The sequence below is a fragment of the Pogoniulus pusillus genome, chromosome 26, assembly GCF_015220805.1.
Source record: "Pogoniulus pusillus isolate bPogPus1 chromosome 26, bPogPus1.pri, whole genome shotgun sequence".
In the NCBI taxonomy this organism is placed as follows: domain Eukaryota; kingdom Metazoa; phylum Chordata; class Aves; order Piciformes; family Lybiidae; genus Pogoniulus; species Pogoniulus pusillus.
In genome coordinates, this window is record NC_087289.1 from 12255491 (window position 1) to 12273155 (window position 17665).

The 17665-nt window shown below is 42.0% G+C and overlaps 2 protein-coding genes across 9 annotated transcripts in view; one reads left to right on the forward strand and one right to left on the reverse strand.

Moving 5' to 3' along the window:
- Positions 1-17665, forward strand: part of MECOM (MDS1 and EVI1 complex locus) — a 56377-nt gene that overhangs the window by 37824 nt on the left and 888 nt on the right. For 5 of the 7 annotated variants that reach the window (XM_064165002.1, XM_064165003.1, XM_064165004.1 and 2 more), the window contains 6 exons: positions 4511-4677; positions 8784-8861; positions 11263-11432; positions 12852-12996; positions 15722-15958; positions 16498-16684. In XM_064165002.1, the coding sequence (XP_064021072.1) occupies positions 4511-4677; positions 8784-8861; positions 11263-11432; positions 12852-12996; positions 15722-15958; positions 16498-16684 (984 nt within the window). Of the gene's footprint in view, positions 1-4510; positions 4678-8783; positions 8862-11262; positions 11433-12851; positions 12997-13834; positions 15086-15721; positions 15959-16497; positions 16685-17665 lie in introns of those variants that run through there. The other 2 variants (XM_064165005.1, XM_064165007.1) reach the window with 2 other exon arrangements.
- LOC135186859 (multiple epidermal growth factor-like domains protein 6) overlaps positions 1-17665 on the reverse strand; it is a 380712-nt gene that overhangs the window by 9560 nt on the left and 353487 nt on the right. The window contains exon 48 of one of the 2 annotated variants that reach the window (XM_064164988.1): positions 3874-4034. The exons of the other annotated variant lie outside the window; for it this stretch is intronic. The gene's annotated coding sequence lies outside the window, so the exon portion shown is untranslated. The remainder of the gene's footprint in view (positions 1-3873; positions 4035-17665) is intronic. 2 annotated transcript variants of the gene reach the window in all.

A 17665-nucleotide genomic window follows, 5' to 3' on the forward strand; every position in this document is an offset into this window, starting at 1 on the left:
GACCATCCCCAGAGAGATGAGGTGGCCACAAGCACCAGAGGTGTGTGGTCATGGCATTTTTGGACATGGTTTAGTGGCCATGGTGGTGTTAGGTCCATGGTTGGACTCTGTGATCATGGAGGTCTTTTCCGACCCAAACAATTCTATGATTCTATGCTGTCACTACCAGTGTACTCCAGGAGCTTGCTGGATTGCAACCGGTAGCATCTCACAGTATCTCCATGGTCAACACGGTTCCTATGGAGCCGAGTCTTGCTTTGCAGTTATCTGTAATGGTGTTTTGAAGGAGCGAGAGCTCATTTGGTTGTATTTCAGATGAAAGAGGGAGTTTCCTTGTGGAAGAAAGCTGGGGAGGGCTTTTTAGGATGTCAGGTGATAGGACTAGGGGGAATGGAACAAAGCTAGAAATGGATAGATTCAAACTGGATGTTAGGAATAAGTTCTTCACCATGAGGGTAGTGAGACACTGGAATGGGTTGCCCTCAGAGGTGGTGGAAGCCTCATTTCTGGAGGTGTTTAAAGCCAGGCTGGGTGAGGCTCAAGACATCCTGATCTACTGTGAGGTGTCCCTGCCCATGGCAGGGGGGTTGGAGCTGGATGATCCTTGTGTTGCCTTCCAACCCCGACTGATTCTATGAGTCTATAATCCTTTGGGTTAATAATTAGGGTAATAAGAAAGGTAAGAACGAATTAATGATTTTTCCAGTCATGGAAGATTATCAGTCCACCTTGGAGTGTCACTGGGATCTGAGCTGTGGCTTAGGTCTGTAAATGAAGATGGGGGACCAGGCAAAGAGCAAAGTTGGCAACTGTTTCTTCACAATAGCTACATCCAGAGTTGACTTTCCAAAGATTTTGCAGAAGATTCACAGAAAGCTGAGTCACTGAGGATTAAAAGAGCAGTAAAACTCAATGTCAGTAAGTATCCAGTAATACTGAGGGAAAAGGGTGACTCTTAACTTGTGTCATTCAGGAAAAAGATTTTGAAGTCAATAGTTTTAAAGGAAATATTGTTTGAGTGCTTAGCAGAAAGGGAATTGAAGCCATCATTATGTTAAACTTGAATGCGGCTGAAGTCCCTCAAAAAGGGCACAGTAAAGTTAGAAAGGACACAGAAAAGTGCAACAATGTTGGATGAGAGTTAGGGAACAGCTTCTCTACAAAAAGAGACTAAGTAGGTTTAGATTTTTTTTCAGCTTGGAAAAGGAATGCCCGAGGGAGCTGTGCTCTGTGAGACCATGAATGGTGAGCAGAACCTGAATGAGAAATGGTTATTCATTAGTTTTAACAAGAAAAAAATAAAGAGAGGGGCACCCAGCTGAATTATCAGGCAACAGGCTTAGAAGGAACAAAAGGCAGTATCTTTTCATATGCACCTAATTAAACTGGTGAACAAAAATAGAAATGGATTCAGAAAGGGTTTAGCCAAATGAATGGGAGCAGCAGCTCCCAGTGGCTGTTGAACACCATCGTTGAGATGCAGCCTTCAGTTAAAGCTTTTGCACCTCTCTTTGCTGGCGTGTGACAGAAGACACCGAGCAAGAGGTCTGTCCCTTGCCCACTCTCCTGTGCATGCCTTGGGGCCACCATTTGAAGTCAGGGTACTGACTTCCCAAATGCTTGTGTCTAAGGTTTGGAATTCGTGCACCCTTAGGGTGACAAAGCTCAGATTTCATAGTGCTCAAGCAGGTATTTTGCAAGTAGACTGATGAGCAGGGGCTGTCTACCTGCATATAAAGTAACTAGGAGCTGCTTGCGGGGCTGAGCTGGCAGGACTTTATGGACTGTAACAGGCTCTTGCAGCCTGGGAACTCATCTCACAATAGGGAACTGCATCCTGAAAGCCCAGAACAGCAGCATGCTGCAGGACTTCTTAAGACAACGCTCTAACTGTGGTCCGTGTGAGCCCTATCCCCAGCAGGTAGGGTCAGCTATAATTATCCTGGCAGCTGTGGAGCGCCACCACCTCAAAATCAGCAAAGGCTTGGGGCTGAGCACTTCCCATCGCCGCTGGTGCATTTCCCAGAGACTACAAATCATACCAGGTAGCTGCAGAGATCAGTCATTTAAAAAGCAACCACCCACCACATCAACAAGCACAACAGCCATTGCTATGGTGAGAAACGTGGGTTTGGAAAGCAAGTAATACTTTGAAATAATTGGAAGTGTTTCTGCTTCCTCTGAGTGAGGGGGTTGAGATTAGATGCTGATTTCATTCCTGTTTTGAGGCTGATGTAATCCTGCAAGCAGTGTTAGAGACAGCACTGATCCTGCATTACCATGCATTAGAGAAGAATTGGTCTCAATTTCTCCTCTGCAAAATCCTGGAAAGAAGAACTGGGAAAGGGGGGGGAAAAAAAAAAAGCATGACTAAGCCATTTTAAATGTAAAAGAGAAAATAGGTGCTTGGATATATTATTATAGGGGACCACATCCACGAGGAATGGTGACCCAAAAATGATTTAAACCTGCTAGATAATGAAACTGACCTGAATATTACATATACATAAGAAAAACATTTATTATCCTTCTCCATGGCCTTATTATTCTTCAGCATAAATATGTGCTGTCATAACCCATGCCCTGGCTTGCCACTGCTAATCAGCCCAAAGGCCAAGGGTTGTTCTTCATTCAAACCGTTTGTTCCATGCAGCCGCAGAACCGGCAGGTGTGAGTTGTTGCGCCGAGCAATTAGAAGGAATTAAAGGCAGTGCAAAGCAAAGCTTTAAGAATCCCTTCTGACTAGAGAAGAAGGTGAAGTCATATAAAAAGAAATCTATGGTAATGTTGAGTTGGATGGGTTGGTAATGACATCTCAGTGCCGAGATAGAATTACCTCCTCTCCCAGCAGCATCATCATTACATATCTCACGCCTGTGATCAGTACATGCCAAAATCCTTCATATTGACAAATGTGCTGTCCACTTCCATCTGTGGAGAATGTTTTAGCAGCTGAGTGATTATGAATCAAACCCCAGAGCTTACAGCCCCTACTGCCTCGCAAGGCTTTCACATTTGTTGCCTGACAAGTAAATGTATCTTGACTTCCCTCAGAGATTTTTTTTTTCCTTTCTCTCTTTGCACCATGTTTGATGAAAGACGTTTGGCAAATTGGCAGTGGTACCCTGTACATTGCAATTTGTACTCAGCATTAGGAATCCGAGCGTGAGATGAGAGGGCAGGCTACAGGCTAAAGGGGAAAAAAACCCCAACAACCAAAAACCAACCCAAGGCCAGAGCTAACCAGCATGTGAATAGTCATCCCAGGAGCCAAACCTGCAATTCTGCCTATGAAAATGAAAGTTAAAAGCCTTCCCTAACAAATATCCAGTTTTTCCCATTAAAGATGTAAAACATCAACAACCACAGCAACCTCTTTTAGATTTTCAGGAATCAGCTGTAAAGATGCTCCCACGTGAGGAGCACTCAGCTACTTGTCTTTCATCATCTTCCTTCATGAGCACAGCGTGTGGCTGTGCTGTGGCTTCTATGCTCTGTAGATGAGATCTTGGCTTTCTTGGTTTTTGTTTGTTTGTGGTGCCATGAAGAGGCAGATGGTTCCTCTCACCTTTCAGTAGGCTCAGTAGCAAGCTTGAACTCTCCAAGTCACAATGTTTGAGGGTTTGGAGCAGTTTCTCATGGTCAGTTCCAGACACCTTAAAGGAAACCATTCTCCAGAAACTGTTTAATCCCCACCCCCTGAAAATTTCAAGGCAGCTAACCAAGAGTGGATACATCCCAAAATACATAGGGTTTACAAGCAACTAAAAGTAGAGTAGGACTATTAAGAGGTTTTAGAAAAATAGGATAGGTATCTAGCAGGTAGTGTCAGCACATAGCACCAAACCCACCACAGCTTCACTTCTTACAGACCTGTCTCACGGTCTTTGGCTGTGCTGGGCAAGAAGACTGCACTGAATGGTTGGATGTGGCTGGAACATTGTCAGAGCCTTTTTGGATCTGGCTTGTTGCAGTTCTTGGTTGAGCAAAAGTGTCCATGAGATTTCCTCTGCCATGCTTGCCCTCTGCAAGTCCTGAAAAATACAGACTCCAAACTGTAGGATTTTTGTGTGGATCTCTATTTTTGCTGTCTCTTCTGTCCAAAGTGGCCAACGGTTTCAGGAGATGGGATGCATAGACCTGCAGAGCATGACTGGAATGTTACAGAAGCTGAAGCTTAAAAGTAAAGATAAATTTATAATTGGTTAGTTTAGGCTTTGTGAAGAAGCAGCTTTGCATTGTAGTCATCAGGACAGGAGTTCTACTGCATGCTGGCCTTGTGGAGAATGTGCACCTCACTGTTATGGGCATCATTCCAATCAGGACACCATTGTGGCCACTACCTTGTCCCATAATTCTTGAGACTGCAACTCTGCATTTGCTGTTTGGGTTTTTTTGGTGGCTTTTTTTATGCCAGGCAAAAGAAATTTTGTACTTTTGAGTGTGCAGTGAGGGCAGAAAGCTAAAGCAGTATTCACCATGGTGGGTTTTGTGCTGTCTTCTGTTGCAGATGTCTGCTATAGAAAATATGGCCGAGAAGCTGGAGAGCTTCAGTGCCCTGAAACCAGAGGCCAACGAACTGATCCAGTCAGTGCCATCCATGTTCAACTTCCGCGCTCCGCCGAGTGCACTGCCCGAGACTCTGCTGCGGAAGGGCAAGGAGAGATACACCTGCAGGTACCTCTGAAGCTGCTCTGGGATGTCCTCTTGGGCTCCCAAAATCTTTCTGCTTGAAGAGTCATTGTGGTCTTTCAGGGCACTCTCTGTGCTCCATGGAAAGCATTTAACTTTGTGATTCTTGCTTGCTCAGTTACTGGTGTTAAGGAACAAAGCATTTGCTCTCTATCCTACTGCTTTGATAAATGAAGTGGAGGCTATTATGTGATATAAAATATGAATACATATATATATAAAATATAAATATAAGTGTCATAGGGTACTCTCTGTGCCCCATGGAAAGCGTTTAACTTTGGAGTTCTTTCTTCCTCAGTTACTGGTGTTACGGAACACAACTTTTCCCTGTATCCTACTGCTTTGATATATGAGGTGGTAACTATTATATATTATATAATATAAATATATAAATATAATATATGTATAAAATGCAGATATATAACTATTTCTGGGCTCGCTGTGCCCCATGGAAAGCATTTAACTTTGGGTTTCTTTCTTGCTCAGTTATTGGTGTTATGGAGCAAAGATTTGTCCCTGTATCCTACTGCTTTGATAATGAGGTGGAAACTATTATATAATAGTAAACTAAAAAAAAATCAGTTTATTTATATATATATATATATATATATATATATATACATTATATATAAATACATAGATGTAACTGTTTCTGGGCTCTCTGTGCTCCTTGGGAAGCATTTAACTTCGAGATGCTTGCTTACTCAGTTACTGGTGTTATAGAACAACATGCCCTATATCGTACCAGTTTAATAAATGAGGGGGAAACTGTTCTATAATATGTTAAAAAATACATCATAGATATAGAACATATAAATATTTTCTATATAAAAAAATATAAATATATACATTTAACTATTTCTGAGCTCTCTGTGCCCCATGGAAAGTGTTTAACTTCAGGGTTCTTGCTTGCTCAGTTACTGGTGTTACAGAACAAAGGCTTTACCTTGCATCCTACTGCTTTGATAATGAGGTGGAAACCATTATATGATATTAAATATAAAAATATAGAATTTATATATATAAAAACTATGATGTACATTACAAATATAAATATATAGCTGTAACTAGTTCTGGGCTTGCTGTGCCCCATGGAAAGCATTTAACTTTGGGATTCTTGCTTACTCAGTTACTGGAGTTACGGAACAAAGCGTTTGCTCTGTATCCCACCAGTTCGATAAATAAGGTGGAAACTATTATATAACATTTTATATATATATATGTATATATATGTATAAAATTATCTAATAGATGTAGAAAATAGAAATATATATTAAATATATAAACTTAACTATTTCTGGGCTCTCCGTGCCCCATGGAAAGCGTTTAACTTCAGGATTCTTGCTTGCTCAGTTACTGGTGTTATGGAACAAAGGTTTTGTCCTGTATCCTACTGCTTTGATAATGAGGTGGAAACTATTATATAATATTAAATATAAAATTAAAACGTTTATATTATATATATAAAACCTATAATGTACATTAAAAATATAAATATATAGATGTAACTATTTCTGGGCTCTCCGTGCCCGGTGGAAAGCATTTAACTTTGGGATTCTTGCTTACTCCATTACTGGTGTAATAGAACAGAGCGTTTGCTCTGTATCCTATTGGTTTGATAAATAAGATGGAAACTATTATATAACATTAAAAAAAATATAATAGATGTAGAAAATAGAACTCTAATATATATTAAATATAACTATTTCTGGGCTCTCTGTGCCCTGTGGAAAGTGTTTAATCTGGGATTCTTGCTTACTTTGTTACTAGTGTTACAGAACAAAGCATTTGCTCTGTATCTTATTGGTTTGATAAATAACATGGAAACTATTATTTAACATTAAATAAGATGGAAACTATTATTTAACATTTTAAAAAAATAAATATAATAGATGTAGAAAATAGAACTCTAATATATATTAAATATAACAATATAACTATTTCTGGGCTCTCTGTGCCCTGTAGAAAGCATTTAACTTTCGGGTTCTTGCTTACTCAGTGACTGGTGTTCTAGATATAAGCATTTGCTCTGTATCCTATTGGTTTGATAAATAAGATGAAAACTATTATTTAACATTAAAAATATAAATATAATATAATAGGTGTAGAAAATAGAACTCTAATATATATTAAATATTACAATATAACTATTTCTGAGCTCTCTGTGCCCTGTGGAAAGCGTTTAACTTTGGGATTCTTGCTTACTCGGTGACTGGTGTTCTAGATATAAGCATTTGCTCTGTATCCTATTGGTTTGATAAATAAGATGGAAACTATAATTTAACATTAAAAATATATATATAAATATAATAGATGTAGAAAATAGAACTCTAATATATATTAAATATAACAATATAACTATTTCTGGGCTCTCCGTGCCCCATGGAAAGCGTTTAACTTTGGGATTCTTGCTTACTCGGTGACTGGTGTTACAGAACAAAGCATTTGCTCTGTATCCTATTGGTTTGATAAATAGAAACTATTATAAAACATAAAAAAATAGATGTAGAAAATAGAACTCCAATATATATTAAATATAACAATATAACTATTTCTGGGCTCTCCGTGCCCCATGGAAAGCGTTTAACTTTGGGATTCTTGCTTACTCGGTGACTGGTGTTACAGAACAAAGTGTTTGCTCTGTATCAGTTTGATAAATAAGATGGAAACTATTATATAACATTAAAAAAAAATATAAATATAATAGGTGTAGACAATAGAACTCTAATATATATTAAATATAACAATATAACTATTTCTGGGCTCTCCATGCTCCATGGAAAGCATTTAACTTCAGGATCCTTGCTTGCTCAGTTGTGTTACGGAACAAAGCGTTTGCTCTGTATCCTACAGGTTTGATAAATGAGGTGGAAACTATTATATAAACAATTCTTTTTTGCCCCAAATTTTCTCATCACTTTCATATGCACAAGTGTGCTTTCATTAGTGATTTTTTTTTAATCATAAACTACAGACATGGCCTTTTTTTTTCCTCAGGCTTCTGGTTTTAATATCCAAAGGGATCAGTGATAGGATACATGGCTTATTAGGACTCATGTGTACAGACCTTAAAGGAGAAGCAAAAAAAATACAGAAGTACAGTGCAGATAGCCATTGTATGTGCAGCCAACATGAATGGGAGCTTTGTGGAGGAGAGCAGAATTAGCTGTGTGGCTATTTTGAAGACCTGTACATCACGGTGTGAAAAAATAAATGAGATGTTAAAAGGGAAGGGCTGAAATGGGATGTAAAAAGTGAAGGGATGCAATCTTCAGAGTCATCACAGGGAGCAGCCGCCACCCTCCTTCACTTGCGCTCCATCCCCGCGCAGACATGGGCTGAATGTCATTAATAGATCCAAGCTAATTACAGACTGAATATTAATAAGTTGCTTGCACAAAGGGGGGGGCTCATGATGATAATTTCCCCCCCCCTTCTTTGTTGTTGTTGTGGCATGCTATCAAGTTTGGAGAATGGCTTTTAAATTGCATTGTTAAGGTCTCCATCATCTGCAGAAGGCGCAGGCGTGCATGCGACGCTGGCGTGCTGCTTTATCTGATCTCTTTGAAATCATGTCACCTTCTCTCAAGACAATGTTGTTATAGAAACACACCTTGATGGATTAGGTCTTTGAGTCTTGTCTGCTCTGATCCTAGTCAGTGCACAGAATGATGTCATGTTTGCTGACATGCAGAATTGGTTGCAAAGGTTGAAATGTGCCTGTGTGGAGGTAGTAATGCAAGGCTTTAACAGGAGGTTCTCTTGATTGCCAATCTGAGTGTGATCAGTAATCACCTTGTGAGCTGACACATTTGGAGTGATCTTTAAAGTTAGTTTGTTTTCATATATCCCTTGCTCATGCACATGAAAAGCTGGTGGGCTCCAGCAATTCCGGTCCCGTTCTCGCACGCCTGTTAGTGTCTCAATCACTTCCATTTGCTGAATGCTTTTATTGAAAACTTGTTACACCAAAGCAAGGCCAATGGCACCATCTAGTAATGATTCCATTTGGGCTGCACATCCAGGGCAGCTCCAGGTGAGATGAAGCCAGTGAAGGTTGCATTGTCTTATCAAACCTTTTCTTGTCACAGATACTGCGGCAAGATCTTCCCGAGATCTGCAAACCTAACACGTCACCTGAGGACGCACACTGGAGAGCAGCCCTATAGGTACTGTCACCCCTTACCCTTGTCTCTCTGGGACCTCTATCTGGGTTGTAGTCAAGTGAAAAAAGCAAAGGAATGAGTGTTCAACAGCCTTGCTTGGCCAGCTCCAGTGCTCACTTCCGAGCAGCCTCCTGCTTCTGATCACACACCATTGATTGCATTTTAGCCCACTGATGACCATTGTGGTTTGATCTCAAACAGGGTTTTTTGTGCTCATCCAGACATTGATGCCACAGCATTGTAACTGTGGAGATGAATCATAGAACCAACCAGGTTGGAAGAGACCTCCAAGCTCATCCAGTCCAACCTAGCACCCAGCCCTGTCCAATCAACTAGACCATGGCACTAAGTGCCTCATCCAGGCTTTTCTTGAACACCTCCAGGGATGGTGACTCCACCACCTCCCTGGGCAGCCCATTCCAATGCCAGTCACTCTCTCTGGCAAGAACTTCCTCCTAACATCCAGCCTAGACCTCTCCCCACACAACTTGAGACTGTGTCCAGGTTTTGCTCCTAGTTAATGAAATTCTTCTGGTTTAGGTAGTCGCTGGGGCCCCATCTGCAAGTCACAGATTAATACATTCATAGAATGCTTTGGGTTGGAAGGTACCTTAAAGATCATCTAGTTCCAACTCCCCTGCCATGGGCAGGGACACCTTCCACTAGCCCAGGTTGATCAAGGCTTCATGCAACCTGGCCTTGAAAACCTCCAGGTAAGGGGCATCCATAGCCTCCCTGGGCAACCTGTTCTGGTGTCTCATGACCCTTAATGTAAAGGATTTCTTCCTAATACCAAATCTTCCCTCCTCAAGCTTCAATTCATTCTCCCTTGTCCTGACACTATAAGCCCTTGTAAAAAGTCCCTTCCCAGCTTTTTGTAGGCACCTTTCAGGTACTGGAGGGCTACTCTAAGTCCTGCCATGCCAGCTTCTAAACCAGCATGGTTGAACTGATTTTAGGTAGGGTTCACATTTACATTTTCCCTTGCAAAAATGTTTTTTTTTTTTTTTTTCTGGAGGAGCTCTGTGGTGTTGCTTGCAACCTAAAGTTTGGTGATTTGTCAATCATCTGATTTCTGAAAGGCATTGCTGTATTTATTTGTTTCCTGTCTACTCTGGAGCCTTTCCGAGGCCTGCTTAACCAAAACCCACGTGGGTGCACTCTGCTGTTGATAAGTAGATGTATGAGATACTGTATCGAGGATGGTCACATGCAGAAGTGTGTATAGAAGCTTCACCTTATTAAACATGAAAGGCTGATTTAAATCAACTGGAAAGAAGCCAGTTCATGTTCCAGTAAAACAAATGCACCAATTTCTGCATTTTATGAGCTGTAAAGAGCAGAGTAAGCTCATTGTTTGTGAGGAAACAATATGGTTGGGGTATTTTTTTGCCTTTAGTCTCTTTAGGAAACGAGATTCACGTTTAATTTTATTGAAAGAAGGTCCTGATGCATGTTATACCCATCTACTACATAAAAGCCATGAGCAATTAGTGGCATAATGGATGATTTCAGCACTAAAAAAAAAATTGACAACATTGACAAGCCTAAAAGAGGCATGAGAGGGGGAAAAGATTGAAAAACTAAAGTGGTGAGGACTGTTGGCTGGTTGCCAGTCAGAGAATTTGGAATAGTTATAGTATGACTTAGTAATGGCTTAAAGAGCAATACAGTAAAGGCTTTAGGGACTCCAAATCACTACAGAGGATGAAAATTGATGCCTCTGGTACCAGAGTGATAGACTAAACTACTCACATTGGCACGGTATTAAAGGTTGGGATTGTTTATTGCTGGTTTTTGCAAGATAACCAAATTTCCTCTGGGATTAGCAATCGAGCAAGCTAATTCCTCAAGAAAAGATTTAATCACACAGTATAATTTAGAATAGGAAAAGAAATAGCCCTTTTTTTACCTTATTTGAGCATTAGAAAAGATCTGTTTCATGTTGGGTTTTTTTTTTCCAGAAGTGTTTAATTGTATTGTGTTGGCAGCACATGAAACAATAGTTACTGCTCCACTGTTTTCAAACTTCCCAACTTTGCATGCAACAGTTTCAAAAACATGTGAATCAATTACCCTGCTTAATTTGATGCCATTAACTCTGAAATATTATGCTTATTCCTAAAGGCAGCATTTAAAATAGAAAACCAAATGCAAGTTAAAGCCAAAGAAGCCACTGTGGAAGTGATGTCTCCATTTCAAGACCACCATACTCCAATTTTTCAGGCAAAATTTGTCTTTATCACAGGAAGGATTTTGCTTCAGTAGGGACCAAGGAGTTGCAGTTGAGCAGTGAGGCTGAGCCCAGAAGGTGCTTCATGCCTCCTGGGACGAATCTTACATCTCCAGCTACTAACAAGCCCTAACCACTTGTCTTGTGTTGGTGTGGTTTTTTTCTCTCTAGATGCAAATACTGTGACAGGTCCTTCAGCATATCTTCTAACCTGCAGAGGCATGTCCGTAACATCCACAATAAAGAGAAGCCATTCAAGTGTCACTTGTGTGACAGGTGTTTCGGTCAACAAACCAATCTTGACAGACATCTAAAAAAGCATGAGAATGGGAACATGTCTGGTACGTAGGCCTCTTCCCTCCCCAACCTGCCCTCCCTACCACCAGCCTTCACATCCCTTCGAGGCTGCTGAGTGTCTCCAGGCACGCGCTGCTCTGCGCTGCCTGCTCCGATGAGCAGCACTTCAGGAAAATATGCAAGTGCCTAAGCTCTGCTGACATTTAAAGTGGTTTAAAAATCCCAGCATAAACTCTGCCCTTGTATAACTTAATACTGCTGGATGATGTCTCTTCTTTTTGGTTTTAATTAAGCCAGCCATAGCGTTTTGAGAGCAGGCTGGGAAAATCGCTCTAATCCCATCTCCGCAATCGCTTGGCTCTCAGTAGGAGTGCTCGATTTAGAGTCTCCAGGGGCACTCTAAAAGATTTTCTTGGCACCTTCCAAAATATTCCCACTGTCAGGAGCTGAAAAGCACTCACTGTTATGGAGATAACGATGCCTCCCAAGTCCCAAAGCCAATTGGTCACCACACAGCAGCAGTAAAGGCAGCAGCAGGTAGCAGATATCATTGGTCTGGGTTACATATCTGCAGGGCTTAATGAAAACCCTGTCTGAAGACTTTCCAGTCTATGTTTTGCTGCACTGGCAATAAGCAGGTACATGCAGTGAATGCAGAGCTGCCTTTACCCTGATGCTCAGAGAAGGACCTGTGTCACTGGGCTTGCAGTGCTAATGAACCTGGGTGATTATCATAGAATTTCTTAGATTGGAAAAGACCTTCAAGATCATTGAGTCCAGTCATTAGTTTCACACTGACAAGTCCTTGACCAAACCAAATCCTTCAGCACATCATCTAATCACTATGAATTACCTGTGGTTGGAAAGGACCACCAGGATCACTGAAACTTCATTCTGAGGGGATTACTACCCAAACTGATCTCTCTTTCCTTCAGTTTCACACTCACCACTGCCTAATTCAGCAAGTATTCAAGTTCAGTGAGAGTGGTTAAAAGGTCAGAGTACCTGCTAAGGTATCCAGGGGTCAGGACCTGTGTGCAAGTGAACAAGGCAAGGAGTATGTCAGTGGCTGCTCCATATTTTAAGCAAATCTGCGTAAGTAGTAGCTGAATTGAAGTTCTGTTTGCTTGACTCAGCCATTGGGCTAACACAGTTATTGACTGACAGCCCTGGAGTCACAGAGGAGCAGGGAGGGAGATGTCAAAATAGATACTCAGCAAAAGTGATTATAAGGCATGGGAATGGCACCCAGGATGCCAGAGGTTGTTTTGGCTGGAAACCACCTTAGCCCACGGGTAGTAACACTTCCCTTCTAATTCCTGGGTTTGTGGCCAGAAGCTGATGGATCACTTTGAACAACTTCCCCTGGCTCTGACCCATTGTTTCAATTTTCATTTTGGATAAATGGCTAAACACAGAAAATGTAAAGAAGTTACAAGAGAACTCCTCTGTTTTGTTTCAAGGTACTGCAACATCCTCACCTCACTCAGAACTGGAAAGCACAGGGGCCATTCTAGATGACAAGGAAGACTCTTACTTCACAGAAATCAGGAATTTCATTGGAAACAGCAACCACAACAATCAGTCCCCCCGAAACTCAGAGGAGAGGTGAGTTGCAACTGATCTGCCTTCAAAAGGTGCCACTCTTCCTTTTCCCAGTCACCTCTAATTTTTCACTTCTGTTGATGATCACTTTTAGCAATCCTTCAGCAAGCAGACTGCTGAAAGGCAGAGTGATTTTAGCAGTCTGCTCACTTCGGTGTTCGCCTTGGTGTCTTAGGGGATGAAACGTGTTGATATCCTCCCTATTGCGTATGAGCCTATTTCCAGTGGCAGGTGGTGGGCAGAAGTTTCATCTAGGAACACTTTCTCCTTGCACAAGGAGTTCTTAGTTTCAAGTTCCCATTCCTTGGTTTAAGTCTGCTGAAAAATCGCCTCGTTATACTTCTCTCGGCAGAACAGGTGAATTCTACATCCTGTGGCTAAATGCAGAGAGCCTTACGGTTTAAATGCAATGCCAGTGTGTAATTAATAAAGTAGACTAAGCTAAATTCCTGGATCAAATGGAGGTTTCTAGCTGCAAGTCTTTTCCTCTAAGTAACTCAATCCCAAGCAAGATGCTGACTAGCAAAAAAATGCGTGAGGCCATGGGTAGGTGTTGGTAGTCCACAGTGAGTGACTTTTTCCTGTTAAGATTTATTAAGTACACGAGTGGCTCTGTTCCTCTGAACTAAGAGAAGAGAAACCACTTCTAAATATTTTCAGCTAAGGAAAATACTGCTAAGCAGAAAAGGCTGTGGCATGGGTACACGCATCAGCTAGACCATACTTCTTTGAGGCTGGCTTTGCAATATGCATTCTTTGCTCTTTGGAATTGGCATCACATTATCAGCATGAAAAATTCCTTAGTGTTGGTGACAAAGTTCCCCATCCTCTCAATTTCCAGATGCCTTGGTGAAGGGATGGAAATGGTGGACGTAAAGCAATTGCCACAAAAGTATTGGATTAAGTGATTACATGCGTGTTCAGATTTCATTCCAGCTTGATTGGCAACGAGGGTTTGGGTTTTTTTTCCTTTGCACATCTGGTCTCAACATGTCCTCCGACAGGAAGTCAGCAAAGTGGAAAGGTTGCTGGGTTGTGCAGTGTTTCCTTTCTAAATTTGGCACTTCAGACTGCTCTTGATGGATATTTTATCCCTGGCAAATTGCTGCATTTGAAAGCATAATTAGAGAATCTGTTTTCTTAATCACATGGCTTTTGTTACTTTGGTTGTAGTCCATCTCCCTTTCATTTCTAGCAGCCCCAATTGAGCATAACAAGCAAGTTGGCAGCCCAAACTGCTCAACAATTTCATATTTCTGCCTATTTAAATAAAAGATGATAAAGAGATACTGCTCTGATTATCTTGGAGGGGGGTGGCTGTTTCAGCTCTCCCAGCTCTGCACAGCCTTTTTTTTTTGATGCCGTGATATAAACAGACCATTCCTTAGCTTTTTATTAACGCGGTCCTTAACTGGTGACAGCAAACTGGAATTTGCTTGGGAAATAGATGGAACTCTGTTGTGTTTGTGAAAATGATGCTGCTGTTATATAAGAAACCAGCTTTGAGCACCTCTGCTGCAATAGCAAAGTCAAAGGTTTAACCCCAAACACCCCACTTAGGCTCATCCTTATCTCGCTCCAACTTTTGGCCTGTTCTATATTGTCCCGCACAGTTTGAAGCACGCAGAGCCTAAAGCAAGCTGCGGGTGGACAATAAAGTTTCCATTTTGGTAACTGTATTCCTGGAAGAGTAAGGACCTTTTGCACAGTGAGAACAATAGATGAATCAAGGCCTCGGCACTGCGTATCGCAGCAGAGCTGATAGGCTGGTGGCGTGAATTCCTGGGGCTCCAGCGAGCGCTTTCACATCGCTGCTACCTCTGGCCCTGCATTTGTCAACTTGGTGATGACAAATCTCTTTAGTTCTCATTTAATGAAGTGGCCACAATGATCAGAATCCTACAGGGTTGAGACCATTAGCAAATGAGCCCCTGCTTCAGTGTGGGTGTTATGTCCTTGATAAAATCCTGTAGGAAGTAGTTAAGAGAAGTCATTGTCTGAAAGCAAAGGACAGTGTTAAGAGCAGTGGGTAAGCCAAATGGTTTTCCATGTGTGTATTGCTGTAATTACTCATTAAAGAAGAATAAATGCACTCCAAAAGCTATATGACCTTTCTTTTCATTACTTCTTACCCTTCAAATCAGTTGATAATGTAGTTCAGCCTGGAGGTAATATTGCAGATGGCTCTTCAAGTCTTCAGCTAAAGTTTCTTAGGTTCCCATGTGTTCAGCCTGCACCTTCAGTGAAGCAGTAGAGCTTCCCAGTGGGTGGTACTGTGCAAAATGAATTGTGCGTGTCATTTTGACTTCAAACCCCTGAATGAAATGCTGGATGCCATTTGAAAAAGGCTGGGTCTGAGTTTCAGAGTTCTTGGCCCTTGCAGCTTGAGTTGTTTTGTCCCGAATACGCTTAGGATTAGGAACATGAGGTGAAATAGCGCGTGAGGAAATTTGGAATGGATGTCTGAACGTACCTCTGCCTGAACAGTAGTTTTAGCAGGGTAACAGGAAAGTCCCATGCTGATGGTACTGTAACATCCCACTGATTTTTGAGTGGAATTTTCCCCAGTACTGCCTAAATGTCTGAAGCTAAACAAGACGTAGAAGACAGAAATCACTTTATTCTACTGGGAGAGATCCTTTTCAGTTCTGCCTACAACAGTCTGCTGCTGAGGAGCTTTTGTAACTGCTCTGTGCTTATTGCTTGAGTTTTGTTTTGGTGCTTTCAGAATGAATGGCAGTCACTTTAAGGATGACAAAGCCATGGTAGCCAGCCAGAACTCGGATTTGCTGGATGACGAAGAGGCAGAAGATGAAATAATGATGGATGAAGAGGATGAAGAGAGTGAAATAGCAGGGAAAGCAGTCAAAGAGCCTGTTACGAGTGACGTGCATGAGGGGACTCCAGAGGAGGATTACGAGGAAACGAGTACTTTGGACATGAACTGCAAAGCTTCCCCTGGCAGGTTGGTTCCTTCCGGCTATTGGTGTGCCAGATACGTGAAATACAAACAATGAACCATACAAGAGTGCCAGCACCAAACCCTGTGCTGTGGGAACCAGTCCCAAGTAGCCAGCTTCCCAGTTACAATAGCAACCTGGCTCTGTCTTTGGGTCATTACCAGCCTGTTTTCTGTCTCTTCGTGCAGCCTGTAGCTCTTGAGGGGAAAATTAAATGCGCTCAGGCAGCTATTGTCAGGTTGTGGGTGAGACAGGAAACGTTCATGGGAGAGACACTATCTGCTCCAGAAACCAGCCTGGAGCTCCCATACCGTCCTTGTGAAAGGCTGTGGAGGCACCAGGAGAGAGGCAAGCTCCCCCTTCCCTGCTCCCACTACCCACCTCTTCAGAAGGAAAAAAAAGAGTTAGTTTTTTGTTTCAGCATCACAATTCCAATGTGTTTTTGGCAGGTAAAAAAGGGCTGATTGCTCAGATCTGTAAATCAGAAGACAAGGAAACACAGAAAAGACTATGGAACTGATGTTAAAACCTGATGTTTTTGTAGGTATAAAGAGGAGGAGTACAGTAAGACTGGACTTACGGCTTTGGACCACATAAGGCACTTCACAGATAGCCTCAAAATGAGGAAAATGGAGGAAAATCAATATAGCGAAGCTGAATTGGCAGCTTTCAATACTTCCCAGCTGCCAGAGGACCTAAAACAACCATTGTACAGGAAATCCAAGTCCCAGGTAAAAGCTTAACTCGCTTAAAACGTTATTGTCGCCAAATACTCAAAGGGTTCAGCTGTTAGGGTGTGGCAGGCAGGGTCATTCCAGCTTCAGCAGGCACCACCGTGCTCTGCATCTGCACACCTCAGCCTGCCCCAACCTCCCACCACCCCCAGGAGACCTGATGGGGTGCTCTGGTCCTTGATAAGGGAGGATTGGCTTGCTTTTTTGTGCTGTTTTCGTTCCTGTCTGCCACCCACAGAAATGTCTCAGCAAGCAATGGCCCCACTGTGCTTTCAGACAGTTTAGCTGCAGCCTCAGAGGGATGTGACTTGATCTTCTGGCTGGCTCAGCTTTTTGGTATTTATTGTGAAGTTTTGGATGTTACCACCTCAGGATGTTTTAAAAATAGCAGTAAATAGACTGAGGTCCTAGTGCTATTTCTTGGTATTTTTTTAAACATTAATTAAAATGAGTCTTTTTAGCCCCTTTGAGAGATTCCTGTTTTAAAAACTGCAGCATGTGCCTGTTGAAAAGGTCAGCAGAGGAGACTGTGGTATTTGGTGAAATACAGGACCAGCCAAGGGACAATCTGATTGCTCAGGCTCTTGAAAAGAGCCTCCTGTGCCAAGAGTCTGAAGGCAAAGGAGACTCTGGGACCTTGTCTACAATCAAAGGTTTCTCAGAGCTTCGTGAAGCCAGATGAAAGCAGAACTTATTATTGCTATTAATGAGTCCAAAGTGTCAGTGAAAAGGCTGACAGTGGTTTTACCTAATGCATTTTGATGTTCTTCAAATAAGCTGAGAACAGCAGCTGTAGCCTAAACTGTGGAATCACAGAATGTCAGGGGCTGGAAGGGACCTCCAAAGCTCATCCAATCCAACCCTCCTGCCAGAGCAGGATCACCTAGAGCAGATCACACCGGAACACATCCAGGCGGGTTTTGAATTTCTCCAGAGAAGGAGACTTCACATCCCCCCTGGGCAGCCTGTTCCAGGGTT